The 15,789-nt window shown below is 35.7% G+C and overlaps 1 protein-coding gene across 3 annotated transcripts in view; it reads right to left on the reverse strand.

Moving 5' to 3' along the window:
* Positions 1 to 15,789, reverse strand: part of LOC148840435 (teneurin-3) — a 276,657-nt gene that overhangs the window by 185,243 nt on the left and 75,625 nt on the right. For all 3 annotated transcript variants that reach the window (XM_088919813.1, XM_088919804.1, XM_088919821.1), the window contains exons 2-3: positions 13,917 to 14,219; positions 9,198 to 9,476 (exon numbers count right to left, since the gene is read on the reverse strand). In XM_088919813.1, coding sequence (XP_088775939.1) covers positions 9,198 to 9,476; positions 13,917 to 14,148 — 511 coding nt within the window. In that variant the 5' untranslated portion in view covers positions 14,149 to 14,219. The remainder of the gene's footprint in view (positions 1 to 9,197; positions 9,477 to 13,916; positions 14,220 to 15,789) is intronic.

A 15,789-nucleotide genomic window follows, 5' to 3' on the forward strand; every position in this document is an offset into this window, starting at 1 on the left:
TCTCTAGCAAGTCATGTACTTGTGTATACTTGTTCATGATATTTCGGAACACAAGAATTGTTACGAACAAAAGAGGATGCCATAAGACCCACACAGCCTATTTGATAGTAATTAACTGATACAGTGATCTCAGACGTTTGTTGCAGTAGCTTCACTACCATTTAGTCGATAATCTTAGCTGTTTATTTAGAAATCAAATCTACATCTACAGTATATTCTAAGAAAAGGCGGTGACAGTAGTTCTGTTTATAGGGTCACACATCACAAAGTATTCTCAAAATGTAGCAAGACTGTTTTAAACAATTTAAAACATTCCTTAAAATACTGTTGGGAAAAACAGGGTGTATTTCTTTTCACGCTCGTTTCGATCAGAAATGAAAACAAAAATCTAACCATGCTTACCTCATTTTAACCAGAACTTCTGCAAGCTGAGCTGGATGGTGTATACAGCACATTCTTTGGCCAGTGCCTTTTACCGTGCCAACTGTGTAAAGTGGTTTGGGGCTCATTCTAGTGGCACATTAGGTAAACTACAATTGCTCTGAAACCAGTCTTCTCACGGTTCCCATTACAGGCTTCTTATGTACGACTAGAGACTTACACAAGCATTTCACTGGCCGTCTATCAGACAGAGTATCTGGTGCTTTTATTCAAGGCCAGCTCTGGACTGGTTCCTAAATGTATGGTTCACAGATTCCACTTCTTCGATGCCCCTTATTAATAACATATAAGAAATTAAACTGATATTGGACACAGTCTGCTGGGAGCTCTACTTTTGCCCAGGAACATGCATGAGGATTTGGCTTCCCGTAACACTACTATTTTAATCAGTAAAGCAAATGAAACACATATCTCTAGGCCTACTGAGAGAACACCAAGAACAAAACAACTTACTGTTGCAGAATATGCCTGATTGGGGGGGCACTTTCCCTGTATCACTTTAAAAAGTATTTGCATACCATGTTTTAAGGTTTAACATATCTCACAGGATAGACCTAGGGTAAAACTTTGCTTGCTGGGAATACGTGTCCATGAGTTTTTAAGCAATGGATAAGATGCAAACATGGATATATAAGCCTATAAGCAAGTGCTTCAAAAAAGACTAGTTTTTTGTGGAAGTATTGTTTCAGCATTAAGGAAAATACATTGGTGATCGTAACCCAGGACGGAGCAACAAATGTATAAATCTAAAACCTCACAGAAACACATTAAGAGAAAATAACAGTGGTGGCACAATCCACTTTTGTGGTGGGCACAGCAACTTTTAAGTGCACTCATTTCTTAATGGCTTAGTGTGACTTTCTGACCTTCCTCTGTGGTTCAGGTTGCAAGGAGTGCCGACAGAGCTGAGCCAGGCCCGCGCAAACCCGAAGGTCCCCCAGGCTGCTGTATCTCACAGGTTGGTCCGTGTTTCTCTGTAAACATCGGCATTGTTGCTCCTGATGGGGGCGAGCAGCATCCGGAGATAAGATATCCACCCGAACAAAGAGGGTGAGATTGATGTCACAGTGGGAAGTTGGCCTGCTTAAGAAAACACTCTTCACCTGAGTTTGCCCCACTGGCAGCAGTCACTTTATACAAATGCTAAGGGACTCTTATTAAGTGATACGTTCACATTATTATTATTATTATTATTATTATTGTTGTTGTAGTAAAGTGCCACACAAGGTTTCCTTTCTTTTTACCAATTACGTTTTCTGCCATTTCTCATGTGCTTATTCTTACTGACAATACAGAGCTCTTGCATTCCCTATGTTTTGTTCGCAAAATCAGTAATTCGTTATAAGTCCATAGTTCAGCGACGCCTGCCTGATTGTACAGTAATTCTAATCCCTGGGTCTCGCATTAAGATCAAACACAACATGTACTGAAAGATCCAAAATATACTTTCTTGATAATTCATTTTTATATACTGGTGATTCAATTAGACCCTTGGCTATTAGGTTAGAATGGGACTATGACTTCCATTCTTGTTTCATGATGACTGGCTGTCGAACTTCATAGTGCCATTTCAGGGATTTCTCAAACAGCAAACAAATTAATACATTCCGCTCAGACCAGGTAAAATTACATTTTTTATTTCTGAAAAAATTATTATTGTTGCATGTTCACAAAAACTGTTTGCCTGTATAGAACCTGGAAGAATTCAAGTCATAATATGACGCACTCAACCAGTTCACAAAATAAACCAATTATTTTTAACGACCATAAAATATTTCCTCACCAGTGCTGTGATGAACAAAAGTAACAGAAATAGCACTAATGAAAAGAAGGAAGGCAAATGTTAATTGCACAATCTGTTTGATTTTGCTGTTTAGCTTATGAACTTGGAGTGTTGTCAAGCCCTGTGCAATGGTTTTCAATTTCTCAGACTAAAACTGCTGTTTTCTCAAAATGAAAAATGAACCGCAGACTCATACAGACAGCTGCCATTTGATGAATGCCATAGAACCAGCAAGAATTTAGCCAAGTTTCCAAAACTTTTATTACAGTCCACCACTGTAGGCCTACATTATACATTATTCAAAACATTTCTACTAAGGCACCACATTTTTAAAGAAAAAAGATTACTTAATAACTCACTGCACATTGTAATTATCAGTTGCAAACCTCTTTGTATGTCAGGCAGTGGCAGAAACTTGTAGCAGGCTTTATAGGCTTGTAGCAGGCTTTATATCAAATGGTGAAAGCCACTGACCGCTACTCTGCTTCTCAGTGTAAGGATTAAATAAGTATTATATATTTAGAACATACAGAACACAGCTTTTTGTTTCACCATAAAGCACAGTTGTGTCTACAAGACAATTTAGGCCTGAACTATTCACCAATGATTAATTGGTTTCTACAGATAGAGAAGTAAACCTCAGATTAGGAGCATGTGAAGAATGTTATTTTATCAGTGGTTCTAAGTATACACTCTCAGAAAAGTGTGGTAAAAGTAATGTAGATAGATGCTGCAGCTATCCTCAGTGTGATAAACTACACTGGCAGTAAGGATATTCTATTTTAGTGATCGTCGATGAAGAAAAACGAGACATCTCACCAGCATAAAGAAACTTTTTAATTAAACATAAAAAGTCTTTGAACATAAAATTCTATATCCTCATTATCTGGTCAAACTGACACACCCTTATTCATCACTTATTAAATGAACATCAAACACCTTCAAAGTATCCTCCTTGCCTTGGGAATGCTCAACAAGTTGTATAACTAGCAGAACATTCATACATTTTGCAAGCACTTGGAATTCCACTGTCATCAATGTTTCATGGTTTATTGATTTTGTGGAGCTTCTATCCATTGCACAGTTCAGCATATCTGCTATAATTGGGAGCTGAATAAACGTGATGCTTCAGTGTAATTTACAGAAAGAATTTAGAGTAGATTATAACACATGTACGGATTCCACCTCAACTTTATCGGGGCAGGGTTATGAGGTTTCCTTCCATCTTTGCGTGCACAGGTGAGAACTTCTTCCACGTCAACGTTGCTCTCTTTGAATGAACGAACGTCGTCATGGTACCACTGCTGGGTCATGGCCTAGCCCACTCCCTAAACCACAAACATCACCGGACACCTCACGACACACAAAAAAAAAAAACTCCAGAAAACTCACAGCGCAGACTGTCATGCCAGGTCCATAACAAGAACAGGGAACAAACTAACAGACAAGGGTCAGTGGTGTCTTCTTCACAATATGCTCGCTGGTTTGGCAGAGGACCTCAAGCATTATCTCAACATACGCTTAGGCAGTATTGTAAAACAAACATGATTCTTTCAAACCTGTGAAGCTACTGATTTATGCCCAGTCTCTTTGCCTGCATATACTGTATATACTGTGTACACACTATTATTCATGCTTCACAAGTTTCATTTCTTCTCCATTCTGTTAGCACCCCTTTATTGATCCTTGATGAAAAACAGGAAAACATTTACTTTTGGCATTAAACCACTGGTCAACCTTTCATCAAAAATAATATTTGGTTGTGATTCACTTATTGCATTTAAGAATGAAAAATATAACATCTATGATGAGATAAACAGATAAGTCTAATTTTCACATTGTGGCAGAATGTATGTATGTAAGAAAGATACATTTATGTTCCTCCTTCAACCTCTCATGTCATTAAAATGAAACACAGACAACTGAGTGGCTCAATAGGTACAAGATCCAGTTAATTTAATCACTTCAGGTTTTTTGGCAATTTGCATTACCCACAAGCTGCTGATTGACTCAGGTCTCAGATTGTTTTTTTTTTGTCTGGAAACAGTATATTCACCCTCTGGTCTTTTTCTTTTTTGTCAAACATTAATGTGGGAATATCTACCTTACATTACATTATTAACTAACCAAACACGTAGGCTGCAAGAAACTCACCATTTTAAATACTGTAGCACTTGTTAAAAAAAAGTAATTGGCAGCACAAGAATTTGAAATCTAGATTAAACCACATGCATGTATGCATATACTGTACATATAGTATGTATATATTCTACATAATACAGTAAATATACATACATGTTAACCTGGTTCCTCGCTATTGGTTATTATAAATGTAACTGATTTCTGGTTGCCATTTTCCGATCAATCCAACATAAAATGAATCTTGAAGAACATGCACTCTTACAATATTAAATGGTTTCTATATTTTATATATATAGAATATACATTTTAAATATATTCTATTTTTTTTTACAATAAATACCATAAGAAATGTTGATGACATTTTTAATTTACTCAATTTAAGGCTCAATAGATGTCAGATGTGACTACATGTTTTTAGATTTATATCTAATTTTCTATAACAAATTACTGCCTGACACTGATCACCAAGGACAACTTGTTAAACAGCTGGTTAAGCTTAGAAGATATTTATAGGATTTTATATTATTAGTGGCACATATTTCTTCATCCAATTAAGAAGCAACACTTAGTGTCTTAGTGTAACTAACGTTACAGAACAAATATTGCTATAAAAGGACAGTGAAGTATTCTAATCAAACCATTTTCAAAAGGGAAAAAAAGCTACCATTTACCTTTCTGCTAATGAACTCAATAATTTTAGCAGTTTAGTGAGTGTTAATTGAGTGTTCTGGGTTTGAACTACCCTGAAACTCCTGGACAATCCATTACATCTGTCTGCACCACCTGCCGTATACACAACTATTCCTGCAAGATTCCTTTTGTGCCTCAAGGACAATATTCTTTGAATACCAGCCTTTTGATTTCTAGTCTGACCTGACACTATACTATTTCTGTTCTGTTTCTATTTGTCTGACACCTGATACTATTTCTTCTTACCAGCACAACGATATTGGTAACAGTGGATAAGTGGTAACAGTACAAAACTTAAATCGTTTCAGCACTTGACCTCAGCACGTTTTTCTAATAGCTTTGGGATGTACATTCACCATGAGGCCATGAACCTTTTCTTTCATTTTCTACATTTAGTAATAAAAATGTAGGAAGCGCAGAACAACACACAGTAAAGTGATAACCAAAGATAAGGAAATGAATTTGAAATACCATTAAATGCATTCTTGATTTAACTCATAAAAAAAACAATGGATAACAAATCTATTCATTGTGACTGATGGGATACATCGCAGTTCTGAGATTTGTTCAAACGAAATGCGTTAGGAAGCGCAATACGAAACATAACTGGAGCATATGAATCCAATCTTAAGTGTCAAGTCAATAAAAAAAGAACGAACGGGATTTTGGCATCTCGAGTGCATCTGACAGGAGGCCCCTACAAACAAGATGTTCCGTCTCAGCAGGCATGATCCTTACGCATGTATCATATATTTCGATAATTAAAAAAAATCTGGGTAGATAAAAGTCACAGTAGGGAATCCCGCTAACAAGACCCCAATCAACTGCAGCCCTCCAGACATATATGAAAAGACTCCAAAGGAATCAGTCACTGGGGGGTTTTAAACAGGTCAGCACACAGCGGCGTACCTTTGAAACGAGTGATTCGGAGGCATCGGAGATGACAAGGAGCAGGCGTCACACACACTGGAACAACATGGCTGAGAGCAGCAGTGGCAAAGCCGTGCCATCGCATTTTGTTTCCATTCTGTAGAATGTCTTGAGCTCTGTCACAATTCTAACAGCAACACCAACGTTACCACTGCTGTTCCTTCTCTCACTAATAACAACAAAAGCAAGACACAGACCAACTTGCCACGGGAAAGCTCCTTCGGGCTGTGAGTAATTCGGTTTTTAATTGCTGTGATCTTTAAACGCAACTATGTTGAAACAGGTCCATGTGGCTAAAGCACTTTTCTCCGATTCTCTGCTATTTTGTTCCCCAAACAGAACAGAAATTTCCCACTGGTCCTGTCAAGAGTGTTGCTGAGAGTCTGGACAACTCTCTTAATAGTACGGGGGAAAATATGTGCAATAAGCCTCCTTATCTCCAATATGCTCAAAAGGCACACCCTCCCTTTGTGCCAGGTTCACTTGAATCTCGCATGTACACAAAGCTACCCTGGCCTGGGATGACCCCCATTTACTGTCTCCGTTGCTGGAATTTAAGGCTGAGAACTGACTGCCAAAAACACTTTACATGTGATTTACATCAGTGTTTGTGTAATGTTCTCCAGTAAATTAAGCAAATGCTTCCAGTGTGCCTCCCCCTTGAATAATTCTTAATGGCCGAGTTTGACAGCAAGAAATAACATATTCGGTCTTAGACAAGGACTGTTTTAAATAAGCCAGGCTTTCCAAACACAATTTCTTCTTCTGCTTTGATGTTAGTATTACACTGTGCAGCGCCAATGGTGCAGTCATATAAACAGTGGTTAACTGTAGGTTGAACGGCAAAGATACTGGAAACAATAAGTCGTTCACAAACTTTACACTGAAAGTGTAGAACTTTTCAGAATGCTGTTGCTGCAGTTAGACTGATTTGTGTTCTCCACAGAAAACAAAAACTAACACATGGGAACAGCAAAGCACTCATTTCATACGGCTAATTTCACAAAAATCTATTCTTAACAAAAGTAAGCTGATTATCTCTTGCATAAAATCGATGCATTTGATAGGGCCACAAATAACGATTAACTGTGAAGAAAGCTCCTGGTTGCTGTTGCTCCCAGCTCAATGAAAGCTGCTACGAGAGAGATAAAGGACTGATTCAGCCAGTCACCTAGTTCTACAAAAATCAATGACTTTCTACAACTATGTATTAAGAAAGGGAAAGGGGTTCAGATAGAATTGTTTTTAACTGGATGAAATATTTTAGAAGGCTAAAATTAGCAGTAATCTCTAGTAATACCAAGCATTTCATGCTCCATTTTTACCCAGCCCAGTACTTATGCCCCAAAAAATGACAATGTATTTTATTAAATGAAACTAAAAACCAGTAATGAGGAGTTGAAAATATGCAATAACAATCTTTTGTTAGATAATTAACAATATTCCTTTGTATTAAAAAAACTAAACTCTCTAAGGACACTTCAGTTTCAAAGCACCTGAAATTTAGTATTTTTAATATATTCCTCAAATCATAATTACAACAAATAAGAATAGCAAATTCAGCAAATTTATTCCCTCAAAATCATTAATTAACACAAAACAACAAAAGTCCTACTGCTTTTTTCAAGGTCTGAAATAAATTAAAGCACTCATCAGTTTTGATGCCTGCTTATCTTACAGGACTAATGAAAAACAAGCAAACCCTTCTTCTAAATTCTCCTGGTATGGCAAATGTTAAATTCCTTCAACATTTTTCTTTTACTTTTTGTACTTTCCCCAAGTATGAGCAGCTTACTGGACAGCTAAATATTAATTAATAAAATATTAATTGTAGTTAATAAAATATTAATTATAATCTAAGGTTACATCTCAATTTCTTCAACATTTCAGATTTCTCAGTAAATAAAACATTTCTTTTTTTTTGTATATTTTTTAAGTAAAGAGTTCTCCCTCCTGGTATTACATCAAAAGTTGCAAAGAGCACTTCTTCACAAAATTCTCTGCAAAAGGGATAAATTAGTGTGTATTTATAACTCACACATTGGCACGACCTCAACCTGTCAAAAATGCACCTGGATGTGCATGCAGAATAGGAATGATGGCATACAGGTTGTAACATTTAATTATTTGCAACTGTGATTATCAAAGCTGTTTTCCTTCATTATTAATGACACCACATTTGTTTCCCCAAAAATATTCCTCACAAAGTAGTAAATGCGAAACTATTAAAAGTTCTAAGTAAGCTGTTTTAATTGACCTGTAGATATTCACTTCCTTTAAACATGTGTCTGACTTAATCAAACCTTTCTGGGAGTTTTTTTCCTCCTTTTACAATCGTTGCCTTTGATCACTTCAATATGAGAAATATTTTTTAAAATCGGGACACAATGAAACACAAATCTCTGTTGTTGTTGGCTGGAAGCTGCACAGAAACACCTCTCGACAACAAGCGAAGTCTTTCATAGACGCGAGACTTCAAAACCCATTCCAGAAGGTGAGAACTAAAAAAACAGCACTTCTGAATAACAGCACCATTTATAGCCTAGACACCAGTATCATTCTTCACCCCAAAGCCCTGTTAGTTCCACATACTTTTTAAAGCAATATTTCAATCGCCACACACCATTCCTCTGTTTCAAGCACGATGAGATTTGCACTTCAAACCACTGAACGCTGGTAATCAACCACTGTATACACTCATTCGTCCGTCTCAACATACTGAAACTTCCTGCTGAAATCATGAACTGCAGCTTACAAAGATATCTTTGATTATAGTCACTCAAGCCCAAGAGAGATCTTTATTAAAATTTGCTGTGGGCCCCTATAGAGAATAACAGGTGACACAGTTCTATATGGATCTTGCCTTTGTGCTTTGGACTGAAGACATCAAAACCTCATTAATCCCCTAACGGTGGCTGCACCTTTTAAACCTTGTCTGTCAACAACAACTTGAGGAAAAGGAAGGTCTACAATCATGGTCCTCTCCTTTTCAGTGCGACAGAAAAGAGCACTTAAGAGATTATTTCTTTTCATACACACGCAGCATTACAGATCTCGCACGCATAGCCTAACAACTTAAAAATAAATATCGATTCATTTGCAATTACCATGTTCATGGAAGTGACATCTGGGCAATTGAAATCCTACACACGCCAAAGTGCCAAGGAACCTAGAACAGGATTAAGAGATAAAAAAGGAGAAACTGACTCACCATTCTCACTGTCGGACTTATTTTCATGTTCTGTGTCAGTCAGGGTAAGGGCCGAATTGGAGCGACTTGACAAGCACGAGCTTCTCCCCGACTTGACCCCTCTGCCCCACAACCGCATGGCATGCTCTGGAGACATCACTCCTTCGTTTTCGGTGTCAACGTCTGACCCTGCGCCGACAGAGTAGCCACGATGGGGAAGCCCCATCTCAGCACAAAAGGCCAGGCCCCTTCGAGTTGCCGGTTCACAAATCCCCAGTTGCCTGAGGGTAAAATTCTGCCCTGTATGAATAAAAACAAACAGCAAAAAAAAAACAGGATATTTTTTTAAACCTCCTGTGCTCAGCCAGATGGTTAAATTGACTTTTTTTTTCCCCAAGATCTCACCTGCGGTGTGCTTGTCAGGGTCTCCACGTGTTCTACCTAAGTGCTTCCTTTTGTTTCAACTATGGTAGACCCTTCCCAACACAGGCAGCACTCAGGTCGGTTTTGTTAGCTCCTTAAGTGACTATCACGTCCTCTCAGGTGTTAGATAAATAAAGTTTGACAGGTAAATGGGCTTGGGGAACATTCTTCTTCATGAGTGTTAAACAATGAAAAGATCCCTTGCTTTAGAACCAGTAGAAAATTGATAGGACTTCTTTTTTTAAGGATTATCTCAGCTCAACCGAACCCAAAGGCTAAGACCTTGTTTCTGTAAACAGCATTCCTCATTGGTGACTCTTTGCTGAGGTGAAGAGAGGAGCTTTAAGAACCGCAGACACCATAACAATAACTACACAAAGCTTTGATAATTGTCCTAGGTCCTACAGTGTTCAAAGCAACTGTCACTTCAATTTGTACTCAGTAGATTGGAATAATGTTTGTATAAACTGTTCTTTAACACTTCAGCGATAATATTCTGGGATATAAAACAACTTCAATACATAGAATAAAGAAAGCATCAATAGCTCCAATTAGCAAAAGTATATCATAATGACAACCAAATACTGAAAAGCACAGTTACTGGATATAACAGATATTACATGCTGTCATCTGAAACATTAAGGCATTTATTTGAAAAAAAAAATGACTTTCATTATTCAGCATTTCACCTTGGACAAGCAGCCATAAATCTATCAGCGTGCTACATATTTACACAGAATAACATGTTAAATCAACTGATGAAACAGAACTTACTGTGAAACCGAATGAAGTCTTATTCATATTTTAATCTTTTCTGCCTCTTTTCATCTTACAATCAGTGAAATCTTAAACATAATGGTACATCATTCTGCAGATTGTTCCATTTACAGCTGCTATGCCTGAACCAAAATGAATTTAATCCATATCAATTTATATACATATATCTGCTGTATTTAGAACTTGATCTTGATCCAAACTCATAGATGTTCACTCTTCGTGTGATTCAAGAATGTTGGTAGCATAGCTCAAATGTTTAAGATTAGCCAAATATAATTTTGTGCACTATATAATAACAGCAGTATGCATTTGTACACATAGAATACTGTGACGTACTGTATACATACACACCCAAAATAACCGTGATAATAAAGAATGCTGGGTTTCTTCTCAAAGCAATATAATGCTCAGAATTAAGTGAGGTCAGAAAAAAGTTAAAAATCCCTCTGAGGATGAGCTATATGCCCCAACTATTAGTGAGAATTAGCCCATCTTCTTTGACATGTTTCAAACCAGTGGTATGGATATACTCAATCCCTAGAAGAGTAGCTCTGAGTTGTATAAACCCAATTGTAATTATGTTTTACATGTCACATACTAAAGCTTTTGTTGAAAGATATTTCTTAATTTTTCATTCTTTCTCTGGTATTTTATGCAAAAATAACTAAAAGATTAAACAGATTGGGATTAAACATATTGGGCCCAATTTCTTCGCTGCAGGATGAGCTGTTCTGTGTTTTTAGATTTTGTTGATTTGCAGCACCAGCGAAACATTTCCTGATATACAGATTATACAGACAGGAAAAATAGATTAGAATAAAAAAAACCATCTTACATTGGAGTTAAAATCCTTAGAAAACATTTGGTAGCATTATAAAAACAATCATTATTATTTTTATGATCTAGATATCTAATAAACAGAAATAAATGCATACTAAAAGTAAATATATTTTAATTGCAACCTTTGTTTTTTCAAAATATTTTGTGACATTTAAAAATTAATTGTATAATTGCATCACTGTGCAAAATATTAAGAAATGTTAAGGATAGGGTTTGGTATAAATTTATGAATTAATACAAAAGCACAGGTTTAATGCATGCAAAACAAAATGATAACATTTCTTTGAAAATCACTGCTTGAGGACAGACAATGTAGGTGCCATTTCTGTGATGGTAGATGTTGACTACAGTACCTCTGAAGGTATCAGATGCAGAATCTTTTAAAGTGCCTGGATTAAACTGTCATAAAGTCCAGTCTTTTATGTAACACTAACACATTCTCCAAAGCAAAAAAAAAAACACTACTGCTGGGCTATTCACAAACATATCTGGAAAACCTTAATTCAAACCACCAGTAATTAAGCCCAGTTACAATAGCACAATCAGCAATGTGGTATTTTTACATGTAAATGATTTAAAATACTATCCAATTAACCAAATCTTTCAGTGCATTTTCTTACCCTGTGTTAAAAAATGCTCATTATATTTGACATCCTTATAAAAAGAATTGTAATAATTTAACATCCTTCTTAATTTTTACTTTCAAAGGATTGTTACAGTTATGGCTATGATGTCTTACTTTAATTGTACTGTATACAGTACATATGATTTAAAAGAAATAAGAAATAATAGCCAAAATGTTTAAATAGGAGGTTTAAAGAATACATATACAGTGTGAAAGCTCTGCTTTAAAACTACGGTTTCAGTTCATATTCTTGGCATATTCAAACTGACTTCATGTGGGAAAGTCTTCCTTGAAATATGTAATCAATTTCATTGAAAATATTTTTATGGAACATCTGCAGTTTGTAACATTATAATGTATTATGATTGGAGGCAAATGCTTTTTCAAAATTAATTGATTCTTTAAACATTAAGTCATGTGCACAAGACTCTCCCGTTTCAAATATAAATGAGGATTACTACTGTGTTTTTTTTACATATTTATGAGTATGAGTAAACACTCATACGTAGGAGGCAATCTTTATAAACAAGGAAGGAACATACAATGTAACAATGAAAGCATGTGAAATTAAAGACATTAGTGTGAAACTCTTTTACAGTAAATTTATCAAATTAAATTTATAACCACTGTGGCCATTTAAATGGGGTTTAAATATTGTAAATTTTCAAAAATTCTCAAGTAGAGAAAGACATTTCAACATTAGCTGTATTTTCTTCCAGAAAACAAGTGTCAACACTACATATGACTAATTTAAAAATATTGCATTGTACTTGCATTGTTAAAGTTCTATAAATTCCAAAACAAATTTAAATAATTTAAACCTTAAATAGCTCATTGAATTAAAGAGAAATTTAAAAATAAGGTTGGCTCAAAGATGTCAAACTGCAACTGAATATATTAAAATGTGTTTACCTTGAGAAATTAAAAAAAAAGAATAAGGTTACAGAATTAGTTCAAAAGGAAAATGTAGGTAAACTTGATACTACTTTGTCAATTGAAGTAGCAATAATTAGTGGTATAGAAATTGGCAATGAGCATGACAATTCTGAACCGTTTTATAAAAAAAATAATACTTCAACAACTCTGTAAAATGTTTTTTCCAAGACAGACATCTTCCTTAGCAGGAATTGAGAGGTAAAAAAAGAACTGACTCACTTCAGATGACATGCAATTACCCTACAATAAGATAGTGACTGCTGTTTAATTAAAATTCTATTAATTTTAAATGAACACCAATTAACATACAACTTTTTTTCCATAAGATAATTATGTAATTATGCTTTTTTGATCAAATATTTATTGAGTGCTAATTGGAGCTTGTGAACAATCAATAAATCAGTAACAAACTAAAATCAACTCTCTTACTGTATATAAAGTAAGTTCTAACAAATTATTCCCTGACATTTTAATCATAACACTATTAAGTTCGAATGCATAACTGATACATTTTAGTATTTAATATAAAGCAGATAATTACATAATCCCATTATCTGTTATTTACTCATTAAATGTTAATTGAAGCCAGTTAAGTGTTTATTAATCATGTCCTTAATTTTTTAGACATTTTCTCAAGGTAATTTAGCCGTATTTCAGGATCTCAACCAATGAACATTTGTAAATATCAACATTTTTTAGTTTTTTTTCCATATTTGGCAATATTCCGTTTAAAAATAAATACTTGCATATTGAACATGTGTTCATAGTTAGAGAAAGCTTAAGCTGTGTCTTTTTGAATACCCTGCTAAAGGAGGGTGCTTCATTTTATGATGCTCTGCTTAAATAAACATTCATTGTTATTTAAAAAAGCAGTTTTGTTTTAAATATCTGATGGGGTCTCTGTCTCATTAACAACCTAATTAAAAAGAAAATATATTTATATTATAATTAACCTGAAAAGAGACACTTTAAAGTCAGTTATTTTATTGGTCTGAAGGAGCAAGACTCTCTTCTCAACAAGAAGAAATGAGGGGGAAAAAAAAACTGCAAAAATAAAGCCAGAGATGGTCTGGTAGTGATCACAGTTGAATAATGAGGACACACAGCCACCAATTAAAATAAAACTAACTTCTACTGACCTTGCCTGGTATATTCATCTGCTTCCCTGTGAACCATTTCCTTCACTCTGTTTCCATACAGCAGCCTCGAGGAGTCATGATCGAAAGCCTTGAGAGTCTCACTTGAGCTGTAGGATTTTTGGGTAGGCACTCTGCACTCCTCGCTATCCACAGAGGAGCTGGTGTAGCGGCGTTCTTTGTCTCGTCTGCTCTTTGTCAGCGAGCAATAAGGCCTGCGCTCTTTCACATCCATACTTGAAGCATTCTGTGTCCAAAGCAGTCTAGCTCACTGGAAACTCCACCCCGCATTCAGCTTAGGTCTACCTGGTCAAATAGAAAGCAGACAGCGGTCAGATAAGACTAATCTGGACACTTAATCTTCAAGGATTCACAAATCCCTGCAGAGTCCTATGAGCAAGTATTTGCATGCATGAACTCTTGATTTAGAGGGAGGTTTTGAAAATGAGAAATCTTAATTGATTGCTACCCTCATCTGCTGTATATATAATTATTTGCCCACATCCATTAAACAGCGTTCTGAAACAAATCAAAGTATCAGGCGAGAAAAGAAAAACTTTCATTAACTGCTGCCAGCAAGAATTAATAAAATCTACCTATGATGTCCTGGGAACAAAATGCATTAAACCAGAAAGCAGAGTAGTAAATGTTAAGGAGCCCTAGGGTGCTTTTCACATGTTTATTAGTAAAACTTTCTCTATTTCTAATTCTGGGCTCTGATAATGGCGTTACTGTAATTCCTGTCTTTATTCTGCAGGTCTTGCAGTCAGCATGTTTACTTCAGCTCAACAAACTCGGCCCCTTTTCAAACATCATCTTTAAAGCATCACAATATTTTGATAAAGCTTCCTGTGCGAGTATAATTCCTCCCACACCAGAGAAGCAGAGCAGGAGGACTAAAGCACATGATTTAGAAGATAATTCAGATTTCAAAAAAGGCTTTTTTCCCCTTTGATAGATTTCTATTTTAAAAAATAAGTTTTTTTTTTACAAAGCTGACACATAATATTGCCAAACTAACATGATTTAAAATGGGATAGTCTGTCTTCAGTTAACAAAATAAAACTTAATTTCTGTCTTTGTTATTTTGCATTTATATATAAAACTCTAGCTGCTCTGAATGTTTCAGTTTCTACATACAGTATGAGATCTGTTTTGAATGGCACATCATACAGTTGAATTTCTGAATCCACACATTTGTGGGATAGTAAATCAGACTGCATTTTGGAAATTCCTCTTTTCACCACTGTTTTGTTATGAAGGAAACAACGTTTTTTCCTTTCCGTCTGGCCCAAAATAACATATATACTGAAAGAGAACTAATTCATGTTCTCAAATAGGCAATGGATTCCTGCCTTCTTCATTTATTGTCTTGTAAACATTTACAGAGGCAGATAAGGACTGCAGGGTGAGAAAAGATGAAGACTGTCACCAGAGCTGCGAGAACTGCTCATGGGAAAATAAGATTACTGTCTAAATCACCTAACCATACAGTCTGTCAAGGCAACATTACATTCACAGGGCTGTTTCACAAAATGGGGTGAATATTGGGTCACATTTCTCTTACCTATATTTGTCTTTGTCTTTTTGCCGGATGAAAAAAGGAAACCTATTCATATTTCAAGTAGGTTGAATTGGCACGTCCGATTCTACCAGCACTGCTTTCAGGTTGTGCTAATATAGATGCTCTTACTACCAAGAAAATTTGCTATCACTCTCCTGACAGAAACAACCTAATATTAACTGTATATTCAGTTCTGAGACCTGCAGATCCAGTTAGCAGAGAGTAGCCTTTTAATGCTGAGACATCCAAGGGCATGTTTTTTAATTCTATTACTATAATGAAATAAATTTTGTTACGGTGATCCATAAGGAT

The sequence above is a fragment of the Atractosteus spatula genome, chromosome 1 (genome assembly GCF_055471065.1).
Source record: "Atractosteus spatula isolate fAtrSpa1 chromosome 1, fAtrSpa1.hap1, whole genome shotgun sequence".
Classification (NCBI taxonomy): domain Eukaryota; kingdom Metazoa; phylum Chordata; class Actinopteri; order Semionotiformes; family Lepisosteidae; genus Atractosteus; species Atractosteus spatula.